General features: G+C 37.8%; 1 protein-coding gene across 1 annotated transcript; it reads left to right on the top strand.

Moving 5' to 3' along the window:
- Window positions 1–2602: 2602 nt before the first annotated feature.
- On the top strand, window positions 2603–15786 carry adad1 (adenosine deaminase domain containing 1 (testis-specific)). The gene is made up of 11 exons (XM_053642004.1): window positions 2603–2654; window positions 2797–2931; window positions 3104–3271; window positions 4272–4343; window positions 4471–4596; window positions 7079–7202; window positions 8282–8452; window positions 11738–11970; window positions 12258–12492; window positions 14466–14598; window positions 14950–15786. Exons 1-11 carry the CDS (start codon window positions 2603–2605, stop codon window positions 15061–15063), a joined length of 1563 nt encoding a protein of 520 aa, XP_053497979.1. The 3' UTR covers window positions 15064–15786.
- The last annotated feature ends 5820 nt before the right edge of the window (window positions 15787–21606 follow it).

Genomic DNA, 21606 nt, shown 5'->3' with positions numbered 1-21606 from the left:
TATATCAAAAAGGAATAGACATAAATAAATAGAATAGATGAAGAAAAGACAGATCCGTTGACAGGGTTCATTGAAGGGGGACATATAGAAAATATTTTGTACTGTATATTGGGGGGACAGATTGCTATTTCCTCAACATTGTGGGGGACACGACCCCCCCTCAAAGAATGCGCGATTACGCCCATGCCCACAGCACTCGGAGAACATGCAGACTCCACACAAACACAGGGCAGCGTTGGGAATTGAACCCCCAACCCTGGAGGTGCGAGAAGAACGTGCTAAGCCACTGCGTTCCCATAAATTATGATTATTATTAATATTATTATTATAAAAACAACAGCAATACATTTTATACCGTATATATTGCAATAATATCTGTCAATTGAAAGGAATCTTTGCAACCAGAATTTCACACTACTACTTCATACAGAGCGGCTCGAAGAGCCTGAGGTTTCATATAAAATGTAATTAAAGTGATATGTGCAAGTCATTCTAAGACAATGTGAAATTGATGCAGATTCCCTGTACAACCTCACTAACGTACCACTGGGCTTGAAATGAGTCCTTAAGTGGGATTCGGAGTGATTTGTGATCGAGCCAGAATGATCCGAAGCTCAGTGCAGGAGAGCAGCAGGGTTCATTTATTTCACAAGTCAAGATAAAACAGTTCCAGCAGTGTAAGCGACAAGATTAACATTGTCTGTAATTGTATTTGTTTTTTGGTAATTATATAAAATGAATGTTTTGGAGACTAATATGCTTTTAAAAAATTATAATATTATTTCAACTTGGTAGTAGCTGATGTAAACTAGCACGCCGTTAGCAAGTATGTTAAGCTAGCTAGCTAATTATAAAATATACCATATGCGAGCTGTAACGCGCTGTGTGGCCGTTACGTGTTAAACGTTATTTCGTATGTAAATTCTATTTGAGCTGGTTTTAGGTTTTGAAATGTTATATTTGTAAGTGTTTTGAATTCCACGTTATCGAGGGCTTCCGTTTTGTGGCAGCTAGCATGGAGGAGCTAGCAAACAAGCTGCTATTCGGCACGCGCGATAAACCGTGACCTAGTTCAATAGTAGAAGGAAAAACAGTTTGGAAAACGCCAGAACGTTGCTGTCACTGAAAAAAACAAAACCTTTACTCAGCTTCTTTTTTGTCTTTAAAGTCATCCACTTTCAACTGTGGTAAAGTATGTAAATTATTGTTATTATATATATTTTAATATTCTGCTGTTCATCGCAGCTTTTCTAATACATATATATTCACATCTAATATAGTATAATATAATATAATGTTTAATAGAATATTTAAAGTTAATATTCCATGTTTAATATCTAATAATATTTAATGTTAATATTTCATGTTTAATATACAATATTTAATATGACATTTGATGATACTATAATGGTTAATATAACGTCATGTTTAATAGAGAATATATATATATTATTTCATGCTAATATAATATTTAATATAATACTTCACAATAGTATAATAATTAATATACTATTTCATGTCTAATATATAATAATATAATATTTAATATAATATTTCATGATGCTCTTGTTGACACTCTTTAAATGTCTAGGAAAATGAGAAAGATTTAAATCAATCAATCAGTCAAAGGTATTTCTTGGTAAACTTGTTTCATCCGAGCTTCTATCTTCTCGATACTTACAGATTTACTTTCCCGCAGCCGGAAGATGTTGGGACGAGGAGGAGGGGCGTATTGTGTGTCCAGAGGGTCCACTTTTGCACAGATCCTTAATAGCAACATGGCGGCGCCGGCCAGCTTCTCTTCTTTAGTCCAGCAGCCTGCTTCTGAATACACCAACGCCAACAGCAGCTCGCTGGACCAAACCTGCAGCTCCCCGCCTAAAAACAGCTGAGTCACCAGAAGCAGCTCCTGCTTCAAAAATACAGTTCATACCACACCTGAGTATAGTGTTTCCTCCCAGCGCTTGTACTTAGCTGTGGCTCCCTCTTGTCCTCCTAAAGTGTCATGCACTTGTTTCTGGTCAGCTGGTTGAAATGCACAGGCGTATACTGTATAAAAGACACGTGTATAATAGATTTATGTGTGAAATTTGTTAGTTCGGTTACTTGTAAGTTGATGTGATTTGGATGAATGCATTTACTAAATAATAAATGTTAATTGCACACGCTGTAGCTTGCCTGTTGTGTGCACTATTTTTCACCCCCCTCTACCCCATTCACAGGACGGTCACTGAGCCGGTATTCTTAGAGCGATGGACCGCTTTCAATGAAGTAGTGATATTGACATGGCAGCGTCATCGTGTGTGTGCGCGCGCGCTGGGGGTTTGGTGAAATCAGGTGCTGCTACAATGTTAAAGTTATTAAGCACAGTGCTAGTCCACCTTGTAGGTCTACAATTGGAGACTGTACCTAACGTCAACACAGATTGATTGAGCTACATCTTCTTTCCCTTTTTGGACTATTTCTCAACACAGCAGTGCCACTGAAGTGTTAAAACCCAACATCACTGCCTGGTTCATTCAAACAGTGCAACACACATGAGCAGGTCAGTAGCACTGCTATGCTGAGGATGTTCCCCCACAAATTTCGCCCTAATTTGGTCATGGCCATCAGGCAGCTCTCCCCAATTACACGACAGCTGCCACCCAGGGAGGGTGAAGGATATCACATGATTGATAGAGGAGACAGATTATGCCACCCCTCTCTCCCTGAGAGCACGGTCAAAAATCACTATTCATAGTCATTTCTGAAATTTTATGTCAGACTTCTTTCTAATGTGGCTTGTGTATTCAACAGGCCCCAAACCGGAAATGATCCCCAAAGAACTGATCGACAGGTACCGGAGAGGAAAGACTCATCCTGTGTCTTTCCTCTACCAGCTTTCGCAGGTGCTACAGTTCCAGGTAGAGATGAAGGAGACAGTAACTACAGGTAGTTCAGTTTTTGCCATGTATTCGTCTAAATCTTTGAATGGATTGCGGAAGTTAAAATATAGAGACATCACCTTCCGTGTTTTTTTTTTTTTTTTCCTTTTCTCCCATGTAAGATTTCCTGGCAAAATAGCACAGTGAAACTAATTCCTTCCTATATTTTTTCTTACCAGGAGGAGTGATTGGTTTCTACTTTGCATTCTGTGCTGTGATTGACGGAGTGCAGTATAAAACTGGCATGGGTATCAGTAAGAAAGAGGCCAGGGTCAGAGCAGCTCAGTTGGCCGTGGAGGAGCTACTGTCTAATCTGGAGAATGATGCTGTACAGCCTGATGCTTTGGGTAAACATATTCTAGTTTTGTGGAACGTGCCTTTATTACTTTGGGTGTGACATCTCCTGGTAGAACAATATACAGAGATGCAAACTTGTCACCTTCCTGTGAAATTCACCATTTTGGATCCAGAATAGATCATTATTGTGATTCGTTTAGATCCGATGAGTTTTTATTTTTATTTTTATTTTTTTAATGTTGTGGGGCGGGGTCTCTGCGAGGACAGTCTTTGGACAGGGTCACGGTGAATGAAATAATGAGAATCATGACTTCTGAGTTGTCCCATCCCCCTGGCTTCGCACATCCAATGCTCCTTCGAAGAGTGCATGCTTCACTGTGGAGCGCCATCTCTGGAGGTCTGCCTGCTCACCTTAAGCTAAGAATCTCCTAAAGATAACCTTAATCATTATAACATTACCATATGTGGATAAAATCAACTGCAGCGGGTATCGATGTCAAATCACTAGCTAATTTGGTGGGTTGTGTTTCACAAATTATGGGGGGGGGTCTTGCATCTTTGTCACCTTTTTCATCCCTGATGAGTTTGCATCGCTCAATAAACACAATGCAGACATTTTAAACGATGCTGCAATATCAGTATAGATGGGGAGGTCCATCTTCCAGGTGTAGCACATCTTAAAATAGGTTATACTTTTTGTTGTTCCAAAAAGAAATAGAGTAAATTTTTTAAAGAAATGATAGCTGGTAAAATATGCCTAAATCAAATCAAGAATTTTGATTATTTTTTTGGAAGAATTTTGAAGTCACTGGAACTTGTACTGTATTTTCCAATAAACCAAAAAAATGTAAAAATTACACAGTTGCTGAGGTGTTATGCCATTTAATGCCTCATTTTGGAACATGTTTCGTCGTAAGCAGAAATTTATATTGCCGATTTCTATTGCTCTCCTAATTGCACTAAATATGGAGTAAAATAAATTTCTCTGTTGACTTGTGGTATTTGGTAGTCCATTATGGTTGAGCTGTGCATGTATCTGGTTATCAGCAGGTCCTCCTCCTCTACCAGTGAAAGAGCAAAACTCCCCGGCCTCAGACGCCCGTCCTGGAAGGGCCATGTTTGGTAAATGTATTTTTAATACATTATAATTTATTCGTTTTAAACCGTCACAAGCAAGAACAAGAAACCTCTTAAGGATATTTGTCTGGATGATCTTAGGACTGATTTTTATTTTGTGTGTCTGAGTCAGAAATGAAAAATCCTGTTCAAGACCAGGTTCCCAGTGCTGTTAAGGAGACGTTCTCCAGGCTGATGGACAGTTCTCCTGAATTTTCGGGCTGTGGTGGAACAGTAGCTGCGTTTGTTATTCAGTCTCGTAAGTTTCCACATTAAAATTGCGTTCTTGAATAGTTAAATGTCATCATTCTTTTCACATGTGCTATAAGATAAGATAAAATCTTTATTGATTCCCCTGTAGGGGAAATTCAAGTTGACATAGCATCACAAGTAGGAGGAGTAACATCAAACATGAAAAGCAAAGAATTTCCATAAATACCTATATATCAGAAGTAGTATATAAAAAAAAAAAGATTAATAGAAACAATGAAACCGATCTGTGTGTGTTGTATACATATGCTAAGGTTCTATTTGTGCAGTATCCTTGGTTTATATATATGTATGTATGTGTAAATATAATGTGTACTTGTGTGTGAGCGATAGAGAGACACTGAGTCAGTGGGAGGAACAAGGTGCTGTAGAGTCTGATGGCTGATGGTACGAAAGAGCCACCCAGACATCTTGAGGCACGTAGCTGAATGAATCAAAAGCCATAAGCTAGAAACAAGTTATTCATTTGGAGGAAAAATAAATAAAACCAATTGTTTAGGATCATCCCAATCTAGCTGCTGTAGATTAATTAGTCGGACATTCTCAGCTATTCTGTTTTAAACCTCGCTATTCATTACACAAACTAGGCCAGCACACTTCCTCTTTCAATAATGCTAATAATCTTGTATAAAGTGAGCAGGATATTTCTCTCAAAGGCGATACTAGTCTGGAACTGATTAGAACAGTTATTTCTTACCAAATAATTCTTAGCTTTGTCCTTATGTTCAGTATTCAGTACTGAACAAAACATCTTCCCCCATTTGTGTGCTTTACTACCTGGCGTTACCTTTATAACGGACTTCAGTTTCTGTCTGAGTCAAAAGGATCAAAGCTCTGCCAAGTCATTTAAAAACACACGAGTTATATTAAGTTTTACACACTAACATACAGGACTAATAAGAAACAGCCCAATAGTCTAAGAATAGTATCGGACCTGACCAAATGGATTCCTGAAATAGACAAGAAAATTATATATTAACGTTGAAGCTGTATTATTGTGGTGGTGGGGTTTTTTTTTGGTTTTTTTCTCACAGCCATGATCACACACAAGTACAAGTCGATGTATTTACATTGGACAGCAGAGATGAAATCTGTTGAGTAGAGCAGAGTTGAGTATTAGTAGAAAAGGCTTCCTCGATACCATACCTTTATTTTGGCTAAAGTTTGATCAGTTCCAAAGCACCTACTTTACTTTTTGTAGACTTTCAGAAATGAACAAGATTCCTGTCTCTTGTTTTTTTTTTTAATTTACTGAATGTAATTTTGGCCTGTGCGGCTCTTTCAACTGAAAAGTTTTCCAGCGAATTCAGCATGTGCATGTGACCACAGCTCAGCTTGCAGTGGCCTAGATTCTCCCTCATGGTTTGTGATGGTCTTGACTATAAAAGTGACTGCAGTCATTCTAGATAATTACAATCAAAACACTTTAACAATATCCATTTATAGGTTTTACTTAATTTACTTCTACCTTATCTTAAACATGGGTATTGAGAGACTTATTTTTAGGCTTAAATTATGTGATCGTTTGCCTCAAGTCTCTGTGAATAAGATGATGCGCCAGAAATAATAGCATCTTGAGTGCGTTAATCGACTAGTACCACAGCCATTTGCCAACGATTACAGTGTTTACTTTATTGATAAATGACACGTCACGCTTTTTACCAGTTTATAGTTAGATTCAATGTTGTGGAATGTCTGAGAGACAAGTTAGTTCCTGTTATCACTTACGTTATAGCCACGTCATTTCCTTACCCACGAATCGTGCTCTCTCTCTCTCTCTCACTCGCTCTCTCTAAAAATGCAGCTTGTCATATCACTAAGAACCTGAAGAGCATAAACTCACCTGTCCTGAAGATGTTCCCGTGCTGGAAGACTTTACAAAGCAATGTGGCCTTTACAAATCTTCTAATAGGTTTAGATTACATGGATTAAGTCCCTGTGTGTGAGCTGTTACTATAGAAACGTTAATGTATTAGAACGTGTGGATTAACGTAAATGTATCATGTACATTACATTCTGAACTACTATCTTGCTCTTATAAAAAATAATGTGCACCTCCTGACCAATCGGATTCAAGAACTCAACCATGCTGCGCTATAAGGAAAATTAATCAACACCTTCTGACCTATCAGAATTTAGCATTCTGCAGTGCTGTGGTATAAGAATTAAATAGTCAAGCAGTAGCTAAGACAAAGCTATAAGACAATATTATAATGTTTCTGATAATAAGTAAAGATTTTTGGTTACTGTATGCCACCTTTCTGTTCCACAAGCTTAAATAAATGCTGGTATATTCTGGGCTGCCCAAAGATAAAAGGTCTTTTTCTAAAACAAGCACATATACATCTTTAATATGTCCTGCAGTATAATTTAATATATTTTTTAATGAATCCTTGATTACAGGTTAATGTCCTTAGTTTATTTTAATATACTGGTTATCATTTTGTTCAGAACTCTATGTCTCTCTACAGCAACTGGGTGTGAAGTGGTTGCTCTTGGTACAGGCAACTATAACACAAATGAGAGTCTGGCACCTAATGGACGCGTCGTTCATGATTCTCATGCTGTTGTGACTGCACGGAGATCACTCATGAGGTCGGTTATCTTTATTGCTTGTAGCGCATGCCTTTTTGGCATGATATACAGTATATGTGACCGGTTGTCTCTGATCTTTCAGTGAGACATTTGAGATGTATTTTGCGATGTAATTTGGTTACAAAACTACAGATTCTATATTATGGTCAGTTTGTCTATTATTTATATCAGTGGTTTTCACTGTGGCGTCTGGGGACCTCCAGGGGGTCTACGATTTTTTTGTTGTTGTTGTTAAAGTGGTGGAAAGCACATCCCATTATTATCAAGGTTTATATTTACATAAATTATATGTATAATATAATATTTATAGTTGAGTTCTTAGCGTTATTAGCTGTTTTGGCTGGTCACTTGAATTTTCTGGGTGTAATTCAAAGATCAACAACTCCAAAATAAGAGCTTATAAATAATGTCAACTTGAACCAAATGTGTTTTGTCAGAAAAAAAATAGCTTTGGCTCCAACAAAGAGCCAAAATATCATTCTGCACATTTGAATAATGAGTGTAGTTTTTGAGTTGGGTAATGTTCATGAAATAAATCTGTACTGAGGGGGTCTGTGGGATTCATTTTTAGATTTAAAATATAACAAACAATATAACAAACAAAATGTGATGCTTATAAAAATAAATTCTGCTATTTCTTTTTCTATCCTCTATTAATGAAGCTTAACATTTATTCAATGTTAAACTTAATTTGTCTTTTAATACTTGAATGAAAAATTGGATTTAAACAAAGTCTAGTTTGGTTTTATTTGTTCAGCAAAAAAACAAATAATCCAAAAAAAAAAATTGGCAATAAATATGGTCCTTGTGAAGTTGAAGTAACATTACCTTATACTGTGATACATGCAGATACCAGTGTTTGACCATAGTGCCCACTACTAATGCCAGTATAGTGCAAAGTGTCTGTTGAAGTGTGTAAGCATGAGGCACTCTGGGAGCTGGTATGATTACCAACTTTGATGTGTAGTAGTGTACTGAAGCTTTTGCATGTTTTGTTGTGGAGAACAGAATAATGTCAAATGTTGATCATGTGTTAACGAGTTGACGGTCATTTTGAATTTATCATGAATATATTGTAGGTATCTGTACAGGCACCTGTTACTGTTCTACAGTAGGAATCGCTCTCTGCAGGAGAAGTCAGTTTTTGAGTTGGATGAGAACACCAAACTCTTAAGTCTGAAGAGCCACCTAACCCTTCACTTGTACCTCAATCAGCTGCCCAAAGGAGCTGCCCAGATACCCTCTCACCTGTAAGGAGTGACACACTGCCCACACGTAGAAAAAAAAAATACACTCATGTTTCACGGTTCATGGCGTCGACGGAATCGCCACTTCTGGAGAAATGTGCTCACTGTATAAAGTATCACATAATGCTGTTATAGAGCCTACATAGAGAACTACACTCACCGAGCACTTTATTAGGAACACTACACTAATACTGGGTACGGTCTCCCTTTGCTCTCAAAATAGCCTCAGTTCTTCGAGGCAAAGATTCCACAAGATGTTGGACACATTCCTTTGAGATTCTGGTCCATGTTGACACGATTGCATCAAGAAATTCCTTCAGATTTTTCAGGTGCTCTTTCAACCTGTGAATCTCCAGTTCTACCACATCCCAAATGTGTTTTATTCGATTCAGATCCGGTGACTGGGAAGGCCACTGAGCTCATTGTCATGTTCATAAAACCAGTTTGAGGTGACTTTTGCTCTGTGACATGGTGCATTATCATGCTGGAAGTAGCCATTAGAAGATGGTAAATTGTGACCATGAAAAGATGCACATGGTGAGCAACAATACTCAAATTGGCTTTAGCATTCAAGCAATGATTTCTTGGTATTAACAGGCACAAAGTGTGCCAAGAAATCATTCTGCACACCATTACACCACCTCCACCAGTCTGGACTTTGACACAAGCCAGGTTGGGTCCATGGATTCGTGCTGTTGGCACCAAATTCTGCCCCCACCATCTGTTTGCCTCAGCAGAAATCCAGAGTTATCAATTCAGGCTACGTTTTTCCAGTCTTCAGCTGCCCAATTTTGGTGAGCCTGTACCCACTGCAGCCTCAGCCTTCTGTTCATAGCTGACAGAAGTCAAACCCAACGTAGTCTGCTGTTAGCCCATCCTCAAGAGTCGACATGTGCATTCTGGGATGCTTTTACAATTGTACAGAGTGGTTATCTGAATTACTGCAGTCTTTCCATCAGCGCAAACCAGTCTGGCCATTCTCTGTTGACCTCTCTCATTAACGAGGCATTTCCGTCCACAGAACTGCCACTCACTTGATGTTTTTCTTTATTGCACAATTGTGAGTAAACTCTAGAGACTGTTGTGTGTTAAAATCCCAGGAGATCAGCAGTTCTAGAAATACTCAAACCAGCCCGTCTGGCACCAACAATCATGCCACTGTGATCACATTTTTCCCCCATTCTGATGGTTGAACATTACTTGAAGCTTCAGGCCTGTATCTGCATGATTTTATGCTTTGCACTGCTGCCACACGATTGGCTGATTTAGATAATTGCATGAATAAGTAGGTGTACAGGTGTTCTTAATAAAGTGCTCAGTGAGTGTATATGATGACAAATAGAATGCTGTTTGTGATTTGTTTGGCAGACACATAAATATTGCCTCTCTATGGGATCTCTTAAGTTTCTTTTAATACAAGTTTGTATCTTTGTTTATATATTAATATTGTCTTACAGATCATGCTCAGTATTGGCACACTTAGCTTCATAAGAGGCACCTGCCAAAAAATTACTGCAGTTCAGCTAACTAGCCATGTGTCAGGCACAGTAAAAGCATGCCCTACGGGGAAAAAAAGCCATTAAGTCATGGGTTCAGGTTTTACTGTATACCGTAATAAGCTATAGGCATACATTTATACTGTGTAGGCCATATTGTAGTGTGTTCATTTGTATGTATCCATGTTTTTTGGTCAACTTCTAAATTTACCACAACGTCAACAATGATGGGTCACTAAAATGTCTGTAATGAGTACTTTTTAGTAATATGGTCTTGCCTGAATGATGTCTTAAATTATTATACAACCCCCAATCCCGAAAAAGTTGGGACAGTATGGAAAATGCTAACAAAAACAAAGAGGAGTGATTTGTAAATGTATTTAAACATAAAAAAAAGCATGAATTTTGAGTTGTATTTAGACGTTCCAAAAAATGTTGGGACAGGGGCAATTTAGGACTAATAACGATGTGACAAGTTGAAATAAGAAGTTGATGTGAAACGATGGTATAAACATAGTATATAAAGAGCCTCCAAAAAATTCCTAGTCCTTCAAGAGCAATGATGGGTCGAGGCTCGCCAATTTGCCAACAGATGCATCAGCGAATAATCCAACACTTTGAGAACAACATTCCCCAAAGACAAATCAGTAGGATTTTGGGCATCTCACCTTCTACAGTGTGCAGTATAATTAGAAGATTCAAGGAATTCCATCAAATCTCGGTGCGTAAAGGCCAAAAACCACTTCTGGGATGGCCAATCCCTCAGACGTCACTGTCTTAAAAACCGTCATGAGTCTGTAATGGATATCCTGACATGGGATCGGGAATACTTTGGTAAACCTTTGTCAATCAACACCATTCGCCGCTGCATCCACAGATGCAAATTAAGACTTTACTATGCAAAGCAGAAGCCATGCATCAACACTGTCCAAAAGTGCCGCCGGCTTCTCTGGGCTCATCTGAGATGGACAGTAGCACAGTGGAAGCATGTTTTGTGGTCCAACCAGTCAACATTTCAAATAGTTTTTGGACAAAACAGCAGTCATGTTCTCCGGTCCAAAGAAGAAAGGGACCATCCAATCTGTTATCAGCGTCGGGTCCAAAAGCCAGCATCTGTCATGGTATGGTGGCGTGTCAGTGCCCATGGCATGGGTAACTTGCACATCTGTGAGGGCATCATTAATGCAGAAAGATATGTACACACAAAGGAGTAACACATGCTGCCATCCAGAGCAGCACAATGCCAAACCACATTCTGCCCGGATTACAAGTGCATGCTTGTGTAAGCAGAGAGTGCAGGTGCTAGTATGACCTGCCTGCAGTCCTGGCCTGTCTCCGATTGAGAATGTGGCGCGTTATGAAGCACAAAATAAGGCAACGAAGGCCCATACAGTTGCGCAGCTGAAGAAATGCATAATGGATGAATGGGGGAAAATTCCACCTGCTAAACTTAACCATCCGGTGTGTTCACTCAGCGCCCAAATGCTTAACAAGTGTTATTAAAAGAAAAGGTCATGTTACACTTGTAACACATGTCGACTGTCCCAACTTTTTTGGAGTGTGTTGCAGTCATCAGATTTTAAATGAGTGCATATTTTCAAAAATAAATTTAATTCACAAAGCAAAACATCAAGTAATGTGTTAAAGTGTTTTCAATATAGTACAGGGTGAATTGAATTTTCAAATGACTCTTTTTGTTAGTTTTTTTGCATTTTCCGTACTGTTCCAACTTTTGGAATTTTGGTTGTATTCATGTTAGATGTTATTCTTTCTTTCTCCACTCTCTCTCTAGTCGTCTAAGCCCTCTGTCCATCTCAGCATGGGAAGTAAATAATCAGATTGGTCTACATGTGACTGTAGATGGGAAGGTCTTTTCTGTGTTCTCTTCTACACTTGACCAGAGCGGTTCTCGTATCATCAGTATGTCGGCTACTGACAAAATCACACAATGGCAGACTTTGGGTTTCCAGGGCGCACTACTGAGCCACTTCATCGAGCCCATCTATGTCAATAGCATACTCATAGGTAAATGCGCCATCTGAAACAGAAGAACCATCTTTATCTCTTGCAGCTTTCAGTGACCAATAAACAAAAATATTTTGCCACTGTTATTAGAAACAGTATGGGGATGTGTTTGCTTCCATTAATTGAATGCATAATATTAATTTACCCAATGAATTGTAAAATCAGTGTACATTCAGGTCCTGGTGTTGCTTTTGTTCATGCAGCTTGTATGGTGTGTGTACTTTAAACTTTGTTAGTAACTTGTGCTTTGCTGTTTCTCTTGACACACAATGTGTTTTTGGCTTTAGGTAATGAAGGCTGCAGTGATGCACGTGGTATGGAGGTTGCAGTAAATCAGAGAGTAGATGGCATCACCTCCAAGTTGCCCATGTATTACTGTTTGTATCGGCCACATATTAGCCTGGTGCCCTCTGTGATCCCCATAGACGCCCACAGCACCCAAAGAACTCTCAGCCTCAACTGGAGCCAAGGAGATGTTTCCATCGAGATTGTAGATAGCGTGGCAGGAAGATCTGTGGAGGAGTGAGTTTGTCTGATTATCTTTCTATAAATTTTTTTATTACAGGGTCAGATCTTTACCCAACCTTTACAGTTAAGGGCAAACATTTACATACATCTAGGCTAAAGACCTTCAAACTCACTTTTTCACAACTCTACACATTTAGTGTTACTCTTTATTTGAGGTGTTAGGTCAGTTACGGAATCTACTTTGTTCACATCAGATGTGTTTTAAAAAAAATTTATTAGAACATTTATTTCAGCTTTAATTTACTTTAATTTAGATTTTTTAAAAATATTTGGTGGCATTTCCTTGTTTAATTGCTTAACTTGAGTCAAATGTTTGAGGCAGCCTTCCATAAGCTTCTCACAATACTTTGCCAGGATTTTTGCCCATTCCTCCTGACAGAACTGGTATAACTCGGTCACGTCTGTGGGCCTCCTTGAGATTTAAATTAAGAAAGGAAACTTTGCTATACAAGAATTCAGGTATTTCTGCTGCTGTTCCCTACAGAGCACAAGTACATGTAGTTTGTTTAATTTTATTTACATTTTATAATGAGCATAGTTACAGCTAATAACTTTTAACATGTAATTAATAATTATATATATAAAAATAAAAATAAAAGCAAAACACTAAATGCTGAAATTCTGCAACTAGCACCTACAGTTGACTCATAACCATCTTCCAGTATTTTTTCTGTAGTAGTGTACAGGACCACTGTGCTTAGGATCATTGACTACGTTTACATGGACAGCAGTAATCTAATTATTGACCTTAATCTGAGTAAGATAATAATGTGATTAAGGTGTTTACATGAGTCGCTTTTAGAATACTCCTGTCATGTTCCCATTTTACATGTTTTAGAACACAATTAGATTAACAGCCCGCGTCATTACGTCACCGCGCCACGCCGTCCGACGTCCCTCCAGAATTTCACGTATCAACATACAGTTCGTCTTCGTTATGGTACCGTATACAGTTTTGGGTGTTTTTATTTATTTTTTTTACGAACGCTTTAAGTGCAGTTAATTATTTGTCATGCTATACGTGCTAATAGACAACTGCTTGAAGCGGTGGGTGTGTCCCAAATCGTGTAGTTACTGTCTATATAGTAGCCGAGATACATGTATTTTTCCCCTCTACAGGCCTATAGTAGGAAGTATGCGATTTGGGACACAGCCGAACTCTCTTGTTCGCCGTAAAACGTAAAAGTGCCGTGTGTGATCGTGTCCTGTCGCAAAATGCGGTGAAAACTCCCACACGACGTTCATAATGTGATTAAGGTGTTTACATGTCACTACTACACGTCCATAATGCGACTAAAACAGGAGTACTCCACCTGTCTTAATTAGATTATTGCTTACTTCGATTATGACCTTAATTAGATTAAGGTAAGTAAAAATTGCTGTTTACATGGTAGTTTCTTAAGTAGAGTATGGTCTTAATCGGATTAAGAGGATTATTGTTGTCCATGTAAACGCAGCTATTGTCCTGCTGTCCTGCCTTCTATTTTCTAAAGTGAGCCAGTACATTTTCTAGCAAAACACCCCCGCAACATGATGCTACCTTCTCCATTCTTCACAGTTGGGATGGTGTTCTTCGGATTAAAAACTTGACACTTTACTCTGTACATCTGAAGCCTCCTGGGCTAATAGCTGTGTGCTCAAATACATGATATTAGACTTTTTAACTGCTAGTTGTCCAAAGGCCACCATAGCTGGTAGGTTCAGCAAATCCAATTTCCCAGTCTGATCTATTTCCTCATCCCTTCATATTTAGTAATATTTGTATTCTTCAGTATCAGTTGGGGATATTTGACAGTTCTATCAGCTAAATCGGTCAACATATTATATCTTGGTATATGTCAGCTCAAGCTGATTCCGTTTTTTGTGTGTGATTTAGAATTTTTGTTGTGTAGATTTTTCTGTTGTTGAGGCACTGTTAGTGTGTCAGACTTATCTTTCTTTTGTATGTTTGTTTGAATGGTTTTTAGGTCTCCCTTTAAAAGTGGTCCTGCTCTTGCTAGTCGTCTGTGTAAAGGTGCCATGTTGAGTCGTTTCAACTTTGTAGCGAAAGAGGCACATAGAGAGGATTTGCTAGCTGCTGTTTCCTACAGGGAAGCCAAGGTAAACAAACAAAAAAAAACAAACCCCACTTAGAATAGTTTTGTCCCCCCCCTCCCCCCAAGTGCATTATACTGTAGACATGCCTGACAACAGTATTACATTTTCAATTGCACAACAATTGCAATTAACAATTTAATCTTTTTATTTTATTCTTTTGCTGAGTAATAATCAGTCCTAGCCCTAAATAAGACACAAGTTGTGGGAGGTTTATTAATATTCTGATGATCAAAACCTAACACTTATTAAAAAGTCTCATATTAATTCACGGCTCTAGACTGAGCAAGGTTGGATTAAAAGGTAACTCGGAACTTTCGGTAATCTTAGCGGTCTGTATTTGTATTGGAAATGTAGATGATGGCGAAACCGTACCAGGAGGCAAAGAGCGTTCTGAAGTCGTACTTGGCCATGAAGGGCTACGGACAGTGGGTTGAGAAACCACCTATCAGCGATCACTTAACAATGTGAGACCCAATCTACAGATGACCGTCCTAGCTCTGAGGCACCTTCGGAAGAAAGGTTTAAACACTCAGCGACAGTTTGCATTTAGCATCAAAAAGGAAATAAGTGTTGTATCTTTATACTCTTCACATTTTCAGTTAAAAAAAGAAAAAGAAAAAAAAAAAACTGGTGGAATTTAAAAACAGTTGCATGTGAGAGACACATGATTTGTTGTGTTTAGACATAAGGTTCTTGTTTTTTTTCTATTTTTTTTCTCTCATATTTTTACTTGGTGCTTTGAAAAGTGATGAGTGGGGCTGGGCTATATGAAAATGTAACATCAGTGCTGTAGTATATCAACATCATGAGGTACTTTAACACTTTCCTGATTATTTTCATGTGTAAGTGCTTTAATACCCCCATTATTTGATTACATTCAGTTATTGATTAGTTTTGGACTAGTTGATTTATTTTCCTCCTTTTTCCTGGTTAAATTCTTCAATTATGTGTTGAAATAAAATAAAAATAAAAAAACACGCACACAAAAAACTCCACCTGAATGAAAATGTTTTTCATAATATGGCTCTACATTGTGTAATGTGCCCTGTGATATTTTCACTTACCAATTGGCCTTTCTTTACCTTTATAATTAAGTTTTTGGTCACTGAAGAAAAATGTTAGCTTGTATGCTGCATCCTGTAACAGGAAGTTTACATTTCCACGATATTTCACAAAAAGTGAAACTCTATAAAAAAAAAAAAAGCTTGATAAATAATACAAAATAAAATGTAAAAAAAAAGGTTCTCAGGTTAACTGACGTCAAGACGTTTTAGATTTCACAAATTCTTCAGATATTCCAGTTAAAGTTCTGTTTTAATTTCAAGTTTGTTTTTTAATCACCAAGGTAAGTAAGGTAGTGGTGATGTAGGTGTTTCTTTATGAAGTGGTGTTGCTAGTTTCGAAAGGTTAGGGTCTGAGGAGAGCGCGTCCTCTCTTGTTACTAGTAATACACAGGAAACCTCGACATCCTGTCAAAAGTGATACTGCAACTAGGTGCCTTCAATATTTGTATGTGTGGAGACCGTATCATAATCTTACTCTTGAAGTCACTTTTTTGCTTGCAAGGGAAGAAGAGTTGGGCATGCACAGGTAGCTTTGAAGATTATAGTTATATTCATATGTATAATAAATGAACGTTTTTGCTGTATAACCAACTTGAGCTTTTATTCCACAGGCCCTGTGTGATTTTGCTTTACGCATGACATTTACCTTCAGCTTAGTACCTGCTGTGTGTATGTGTGCAGAGACGTGGGAAATAACCAGCTTGGGCAGTTCTCATAGTAATGGTTTACTCCTGATGTATTTATGTAGCTCAAAAATGACTTAACGCTTTAGTGGCTTTAGTGGCTGTAGTGGCTGTAGTGGATCTGGAAAATAATCAGAGGTATGAGAAAAATGTAACAATTTTTTTGCTGCAAATGTCTAACTATTATATTAATTTTAGTAAAAACTTTAAGATCATCAAATGCAGTAAGCCTTGTGTTGTTTAAAGGCTGCTTGGTAGTAGTGGTTTTTTTCTGTAAAATAATGATTTTATAAATGCACTGTAGAATTCGGTGTAGTTAAGTGGTACAGGAAGGCATATGCCCATTTCACACATGCAAAGAAATCAATCCCTTGTAAGTGTATTAGTCTGCAGCTTGTTTGCACCGAAAATATGCGACCCACATTATATGATCATGGACGTAAACGTTCTGTTAATGGGTTATGCTTAGAACTGCCACACCTGATTGCAAATGACATGTATTGTTGTTAATGCTCATTACAAATGGTGCTGTGAGGTCGATTACTCACACCTGCTGATTAATAATCGAGGAGTCAGAGGTGTTTTTTTTTTTTTTTTAAATCAGAATTTTAATTCAATAATATATATAATTACCTGGTGCATAAGAGCTGTGTCTCACACATGCTGTCATTTTTAACAACTAACTGAATGTGACTTGTAAAGACTGCATGAATACAGGTTTATTACTCAAAGTTTGCGGTGAATACTAATAGCAATATGTTGGGGTGCTTACAGTGTCACTGTTTGTTGCTGCACACGTTTGGAGGGGAAAGATTGATCATATTATGATGCGGATACGCACCCACGTAGTGACTTTTTCTCCATGCGTAAGGAAATCGGATTTAAAAAAAAATAAAAAATTCAACGCTACTTCGGGTCCATGTGACGCTGATGCAGAGATCTGATAAATGCCGACATTGACGGTGGCTGGGGCTTGTACCTTAAAATCAAATAGGCAAGACTTAAAAGAAAAGAAAAGAAATACTTGGCTGTCAATAAGCCTTCTTAGCTTCCAGTATAGAGGGCCAATGTTTAGCAAGTTCCTATTTCCTTTTCCTCTCTCTCGCTCATTGTTTGTGGCTTAGTAAACATACTGAATCTTATTCTTGAAAACATTTCCTGTATAGGTGGGTGTCTTCTTTGAGAAACCAGCATCTATTAAAAAAAAGGTTTGTTGTGCAACAAATACGCACCAGTAAATTTTGTTTTGCTCCCTTTTAAGTGGTAGAAATAATGACAGTTTAGGGGAATCTGTCGGTTTCTGTGCGTTTGCCAAAAAAAACATAACAGTGGATCTATTATTTCCCAGTAATGTTGATGCTAAGACAAGTTAAATTGCCCTATGTTGCATTGATATAGGGCAGTTATTTCCCGTGGAACATGGCTGACTCATTCACAACGAATGAATCTTTGTGAAAGTAAGACTGAGAGGACTGAAGTCTGCAAACAGTCTTTCTGGTGCCTTTGTATAATAGGAATAAGCAAGATACGAAGTGTTTTGCTCTGTGCTAAGACTGGAAGCTTGATTTAGGAGGTGTGGTGGAGTTTGACGTGTGACGTATGAGTAGATAAAGGATGTGTCCAGATATGGAAGCGGTGGGCATGTGTGTTACTAGCAAGAGTGGGTAAAGGTAACTTCATTTTCCGTGTCCGGGACTCTTAGCCACGTACTACCTTTATATGAACTAGGGACTTTCCTTCTGAAGTCATATTTGATGTCCACCTCGCAGTGGAACAGCTAACAATCTCTTGGACTATTTAAGACTATTTTTTTTTTTTTCAGAAAAAGGTCAACCTGTAGGACTTCCCCTGGTGAAACTTTGACAATCCGCATGTGTGATGCTGCTTTTCAGGTACTTAAAATAGCCTGCTGTATAAACTGATGGAAGAAGGTCGTATGTTAAACTTAAATAAATGCAACTCCAACTTATAGAACAAGCATCTCTTTATTTTTCTCTTCAGATCACAAGCATTTTAATATTACATATTAAATATTTTAAATAAATATATAAATACATAAATATCTGCACAGCCTAGAAAAAGCTTATATAAAATTGTTAGTGCTTTACAAAAAAATCAAGAAAGAGAACTTTGACAGAATTTCTTCATGGAAGTTACATTCAGTATGCATTACTACAAATGAATCTGAGAACCTTTCATTTTCAAGCAAATATCAGGAAAGAAATTGCAGTGATTACACTGCAACTGAGTCACTCTGTCGTAATGTTTGCCTTGCACATACATTGATGTCATTCAGTCTTTTTTGGAAGGCTGTTCACCATTTGGACCAGTTTATGGATATTCTCTAGGAATTCTTTATATGGCATCCTCGGTTCTTTCTCACATGGGCAGCTTTTAGAGTCGCCTTGTACCTAAAAAGAGACAGACAACCAATTAGCAGAGTTTCTGAAATATTGTCACTGTTTATTCTGGATTTCCTGCAAAGACTGCTTTTAAAGTCAAACTACAGTTATGTAAAATGAAAAAGAGAAACTTACTGTGTTCTTCTGCAGCATCCTCTTTATGAGATCCCGTAACTTATTGACAAGCTGGGCATTCCGGTGGTTCGGTTCAAAGCACTCTGATTTAACTACTTTCAGCTCTTCAACAGAGCAGTTCAGAGCTTGGATGTGGCACTGAGAAGGAGAGAGAGAGAGAGAGAAAGTGTTAGAACACCAATAGGAAGAAGACAACAATACACAATTGCCTCTTGCATTTTGTGAATTTGAGCTTGTTGTAATTAATCAGTGAATTTCAGAGCATGATTTGTTTGCTCACTTTTTCTTTAAAAAAAAAAAAAAAAAAAAACTGCCCTCATTCATTTTCAGAAAACAAGTGTGAGCTCTCTCTGCTGGCTTAAAGTTTGTTATTCTTGTAGTAATGTCTTCCGGTGTGACTTTACAGGAAGCTTGTCAGAAAACAATTAATTGCAGAGAAATATTAGTTGCTTACCCTGTTATCACCAGAAGGACTGTAGAAAGTTGAATCATGTTCATTCTGTAATAAGATGAAAGGTGACAACATTAAAATAGATCAGATCATAGATCACACTAGATCAATGAATAAAATAAATGAAGTAAATACAGGTTGGTAGAGTTACCAGTGAAAGACTTACACAGCTTTGGTTCTTCAGTATATCAATAGTTGTCTTTATGTCAGAAAATGTGTTGATGGGTTTAGCTGTAAAGCAGTGCAGCAGAGTCACCATCAGAGCCAGAATCCAGTGTAGATACATGGTGTCAGTATAATAATTCCTCTTCAGTGTCCTCTTCAGTGTAAGTGTGAGAGCTCATAGTCGAGTGATATGCAGGCCTCTATATTTATACGGTCTCTTTGTGGAAAATGAATGGGTGGGCTGAAACAGTTTAGATATTAGCAAATGTAATCAGCTGCCAATAGTTTTTTTTTCCCCTTTGATGACTCTTGGGATTTTCTTTCTCCCTCACCCCCTCCCCCTCCCCTTCACTTGTGTGTGTGTGTGTGTGTGTGTGTGTGAGAGAGAGAGTGTGAGTGAGTGAGTAAGGGGAAAGAGAGAGTGTATGTGGTCCATCTAAAGGAAAATAGAAAAAACCCCACTTGCTTGCTGTGGCAGTCACTATCTGATCGTATTAATTTGCCCGTGTATTGCACAGTTAAATATGACATGATGACATATATTAAATAATCTGTCCTACATGATGAGTCCTGTCTCCTACGTAATGTGCTGGCACTTTTTCAGATTTAGAAATGACAGCTGATAAACAGGCCCAGGTATGCAGGTGTGTGTGTGTGTGTGTGTGTGACAAACGGGGCTTCCCCCTTTCTTGGGAAACCCAGCTTCTACTGTAGGTTGCTATAGTCAGTCGCACCCTATGAGTAAAAATGAAGTAAAAGAGTGGAAAAATGGGAAACAAGTAACCCCTACTAATTTTTTTTTTTTTTTAAAGAGCCATAGTTTTTTTTTTCCCTGCCTTTGCTTTGACTTGTTTTGCCTTCCCATTCTGAATCCTTTTGTTTTGGTTTGTAATGAATGTTGGCAACAAGCACAGCTAGATCTGTCTGCATTGTCATTAAATCATCATTGTAGTAAGTTTTAATCTGATAAAAGCCCTCACAGACACACATTATATAAATATTTTAATATTTAATACTGATGAGAATGGAAACCCTGACTTTATTTTAATCTGCATAGATTAGACAGATTCATGGATTTATTACTTGTGTTTGATGCGTTCAACCGAGTGACAAGCAAGCCATGGTTTATACATCTGCTTTTAATGCAAGTTTCTCACAACACAGAGATGGGGTTTATGGGTATGCGCTGTCTGGAGACACCCTTTTACATTTTGACGCATGGTCCGCAACAAGCTAACTGGGAATCATGCTTATCTACAGTAATATGTGTCCTCTGGCCTTCGGTTGAACGCTGATTGGTTGGCAGAGAGTTGTGTATAGTTGTATACTTGGAAACAATTAAATTATCAAGTATTTTAGAGAAATTTTGTTCCAAATACATCTTGTGTAAACAATTATGCTTTAAGCAATAAAGTGTAACCAATAAAATTTAACTTCATCCCGTCTAGTACTTAAAGTCTTCTAGAAGCTGGTGACTTGCTCGTGCTCCTCCAACCTCTTTTGGAAAGTGTAGTCTGTTAAAAAAACAAAAACAAATCATATATATAATAGCTTTGACAGAAACAGATGATCATGCTTTCTAAAAATCTCAGTTAAGAATTAATCTCACTGTAATTTTCTCAGGCTGGTGTCTTAAATAAAAAATGGTCTCCTCTATGATAAAACTCCTACATGGACAGTTATAAAAGAACAGCGTGAGCTAATAGATCAGTTTCTGTTCTCCTGTGTTTCTTGATTGCTTCAGACATGGCGATATGAGCACATGTATCGTGTCATACATGCATTCAAATTTTCCATGAGAGTCCTATTACACATATATAACAAATAAATAGATTTTTGTGGAATTTACCTTTAAAACTCCGTTATTTAATTAACTGTACTTTCTCTATTTTTGCCACATTTTCAGTGTCTGATGCTAATTCACTCACGAGTGACTATATTTTGTGCCAAAACCATTTCACTTTGTCTCCTTCATTTCTGAATTATTCCACTTTCCAGACATTACTGCTACTGCGCTTTTCTTTTGGTTTTAGGCTTTTCTTCATGTTGTTGGTTGTCTCTACTAATGTTTTATTTATTTTGTGTCGCAAGCGTCGCTGGCATAACTCACC

This window comes from Ictalurus furcatus, chromosome 14 (genome assembly GCF_023375685.1).
Source record: "Ictalurus furcatus strain D&B chromosome 14, Billie_1.0, whole genome shotgun sequence".
Lineage (NCBI taxonomy): Eukaryota > Metazoa > Chordata > Actinopteri > Siluriformes > Ictaluridae > Ictalurus > Ictalurus furcatus.
The sequence above is the reverse complement of the archived record's forward strand: the minus strand, read 5'-3'. Positions and strand labels throughout refer to the sequence as shown.